This window comes from Sipha flava, unplaced genomic scaffold (genome assembly GCF_003268045.1).
Source record: "Sipha flava isolate LNK unplaced genomic scaffold, YSA_version1 0_pilon_pilon, whole genome shotgun sequence".
Lineage (NCBI taxonomy): Eukaryota > Metazoa > Arthropoda > Insecta > Hemiptera > Aphididae > Sipha > Sipha flava.
Window position 1 is genome coordinate 7,043,490 of NW_020271713.1, and position 3,694 is coordinate 7,047,183.

General features: G+C 20.6%; 1 protein-coding gene across 1 annotated transcript; it reads right to left on the reverse strand.

The window, feature by feature from the left end:
• Nucleotides 1-958: 958 nt before the first annotated feature.
• Nucleotides 959-3,694, reverse strand: LOC112685386 (tetratricopeptide repeat protein 19 homolog, mitochondrial). Its single transcript, XM_025557278.1, has 3 exons — nucleotides 3,275-3,694; nucleotides 2,497-2,759; nucleotides 959-1,896 (listed from the first exon to the last, which is right to left on the reverse strand). Exons 1-3 carry the CDS (start codon nucleotides 3,560-3,562, stop codon nucleotides 1,392-1,394), a joined length of 1,056 nt encoding a protein of 351 aa, XP_025413063.1. The 5' UTR covers nucleotides 3,563-3,694; the 3' UTR covers nucleotides 959-1,391.

Below are 3,694 nucleotides of genomic sequence, written 5' to 3' on the forward strand. Positions count from 1 at the left end.
ACAAAAATTACAAATAAATTATTAGATTAATTTTATTACATCTGTGACTGATCTACGAGTAATTAATATTATACAAATGTGATTATACATTATAAGTTTATAGGAGATATAACATTAAAAAAAAACATGTATTTTTAAGTATTAAAATAAAATATAAATTTTTGGTAACTAAAACACAAACTAATGGTAATTTTATTTATAACAATGATGAGAAAAACACTTAATAATAATAAATAAAAACAATATTATACATACACAGTGTAATTATAATTAAATGTAATTTAATTTAATAAAAAAAAAAAATTGTTTATTTGTGTATTTGTGTATTCAGTGAATTTTCATTGCTTTAGTTTAAATATTTTGAAATGTTAATTATTATTGATTGTGTTATTGTTTTACATCAAAATCATATAAATAATAATATTTATAACATTTTTTTTTTAAGTTATAATCATAACACATAGTTTAAATATAACTTTAATAATACATTAATGTATTAATAATTTTATTTTCATTTTAATAGTGGCTATTGACAATTTTAATATTAATAGCTATAGTTAACTATTTATGATTAAATTAAGTATTAATTATTTTTTATATTGTTAGTAATAATTGTTAGATTGGAAAATATACTATGATTAAACAAATAAGATTTCATATTATATAAAAATAAATTTTAGTAATTGCTAAATTACATAATTATATCTAAAAAATTCCAATTTCTCAGAAAACCATAAAAAATATAGTACTACCTTTTTATTAACTTAATACGTTTTGAAAATGTAATTATAATTATCAAATTTCGAAATATTTTTTAATTGATATATGATAGAAAATTTCCATATAAATTACTAATTAATTTTAAATAACATATAGCTAATGAAATTATTAAATCTTCATTAAATTAAATTAAATTAAAATATAAGTATATAATAAATCAATACATTAATGTGACTAGATCTAATAATTTATAACACAGTAGCATTTAAAATAAATAAATAATGTTTTACATAGAGCATTTAAATATAGTAACCTAATTAGTGGATCAACTATTTAAAATTAATTTGTCTTATTATTCTATTAATAGAGACAATTATGATCCTAATCTATGTGGCTTAAAGTATACCAAATTGTAAGGGTAAAGCTGACAGCTAATAATATTAAAATAATAAAATACATTTATTTTACAATAATATTTTGGTTTCAAACAGTAAATAAAAATAAATTAGTAACTATTTTTCAATGTTACATTTTACTTTCTATATTTTACTTAAATGTTTATAACAACAGAGTAATATCAAGAAAATGTTTACAACTAGACACATTGAAACTATTATATTAACTACTGTATTTGAATCTAATCAACATAAAATCCAATATTTCAATGCAATTTACAACATGGCACTTTTTACTTCCTCCAAACAATGTGCTGCTTCTTTTCTTCCTTCGTCATAATGATGTCTTTTAGCATTTTTCATACCTTCCATACAATTTTTTTCTGCTTCTTTAAATAATCCTTGTTTAAGATAGATATTACCAAGGTTTATATACACTGATGAAAAATTTTCCATGTCAGGGAGATGTTGCCCAATTTTTGCTGCTTTGTTTAAATAATTTAATGCTTCTTCAACATTTCCTTGAATGTAGCTAAGAGTGCCAAGATCATTCAACAAGACAACGTTCATTTCAAATATCTCACCGTTTAATTGCACACAGATTTCATATGCTTTATGAAAATGCACAAATGATTTCTTTGTATGTCCTTGATTCAATAAATAACGTGCATATGCATCCAATGATAAAGAGTATAAACCTAAAACATTTTCATTTTCTGGATCTTTATGATATAACTCCTCTAAATGTTTAAGACAGTATTCGTACCCAATTTCACATTTGCTGAAAAATGTAAAATAATACAATTAAAACTCTACAAAAATAGTAGAGTATATAATTAACAACAATATGGAAAAATATTTTGAAATTAAAAAGTTTATCTATATATATAATTTAAAAAACAAAATTGGTTACATAGGAAATATTTTTTTATTTAATATGTTTATTTTGATAATTGGAAATTTAATTATATATAAATCAATATAGTATAAATAAATGAAAATAAATATACAATTGTCCACTTTTTTCAGCCTACATTTTATTTACATTGAAATATGGTAGTTATTATTCTTGTCTAAAATAGTAAAATATCTCCCGCATAATGCAGCTAATTCATTTAAAATTCCATTTGTTTTGAATAAATATTGAGCTAAAAGTAATATTTCATTCTTTAATTATTGTAATTATTAAACAGAAATTATTTTATTACAGAATATGTTAATAGTTAATCAATAATACCATAATTAGAACAAAGGTAACTATTTATAATATTTATATTTTATATTTATTTTAAACATTATTGTATTTTATTAATAAATAATCACTTAAATTGTTTTTAGCTATTTATGAAAGAAATAATTTTCATTAGTATTTAAAATCTACCTGAAATTATTTTGAGCTTCATAAATTTTAGCAAGTTTAAGACTTATATGTAAAATGTTAAGATCATTTTCACGGCCTCCTTTGGACATTAACCGTTGCATGACTGTTACAAAAAGCTTTTCTGCATTTACAAAATCCTTTTTCATAAATGCTCCATTTGCTAAGACATCATATACATAAGTTAAGCCATCAAAATTTTGTAAATCATACGCTATTTTGAGGGCATCGTGTAATGTTTGTTCAAAAGCTTTATAATCATCTTTCTATAACACATAAAAATAAAAAAAAATAATGAAACCATAGGAAAAGATAAAGCCATTTAAGTATTACATTAAGGTAATTAATACCAAATCATGTTAAGTTATTAAATTGAAGCAATGATAATATGAATGATATAAAATATATAAGTATATAATTTATATATTTTAAAATATATAAATATATAATTTATATGTACATTAAATAAGCTATAAAAAATATATATAAATCATGGTAGGAAGATATATATGGCAATCAATTTGGAATTGATTACACCTATTCACTTTCGGGATGATATAATATTTATACATTCGTATATTAAACTTATTAATTATAATTTAAAGTCTTCACTTTACACTGGTTATTAAAAATAATTCAAAGTGGTATAAATATATATACATATATTCTAAGAGATAATAAACAAATTTAATTTACTATACCTATTTAATGTAAACAGCATTTATAAAATTAATATAAGTAAATATTTAGCAAATTATTATTTAAAAAAATTATATTTTACTTGTAAATATAATAAGCCTCTTTTTATGGTATCGATAAGCTTCAGTTCTGAATTTATATCATCGTCAAGTCCAAATAAACCAAGTAATGAAAATCCAAAAACTACTGATTTTCCAGTAGTTGAATATTTCAGCAGAGAAATGTATCGAATAGAAGTCGGTATACAATGGTTTGGTTTAAAAATGGTTTTAGGTGGATAAATATTTTTAAATGAAATATTTTTGTGTTTAATGATTGGCAAAATTCTTTGCAAATGTTTAACTAGACTAGAATTCAGTAAAAGAGACATTATTTTTATTAAACTAAGCAACTGTACAGTGATTTTAAGTTAAAAATTTGAACATTTAACTTCTGATTTGTATTGTTTTTTTCATACAATATTGTTCTTAATACCTACAATAAATAGTAGGTACCTATTACA

Coding starts and splice junctions, on each gene's coding strand:
- LOC112685386 (XM_025557278.1), bottom strand. CDS start 3,562: ATGTCTCTTTTACTGAATTCTAGTCTAGTTAAACATTTGCAAAGAATT. Junction 2,760..3,274: donor GAGGCTTATTATATTTACAA/GTAAAATATAAT, acceptor TATGTGTTATAG/AAAGATGATTATAAAGCTTT. Junction 1,897..2,496: donor GAAGCTCAAAATAATTTCAG/GTAGATTTTAAA, acceptor TACATTTTTCAG/CAAATGTGAAATTGGGTACG.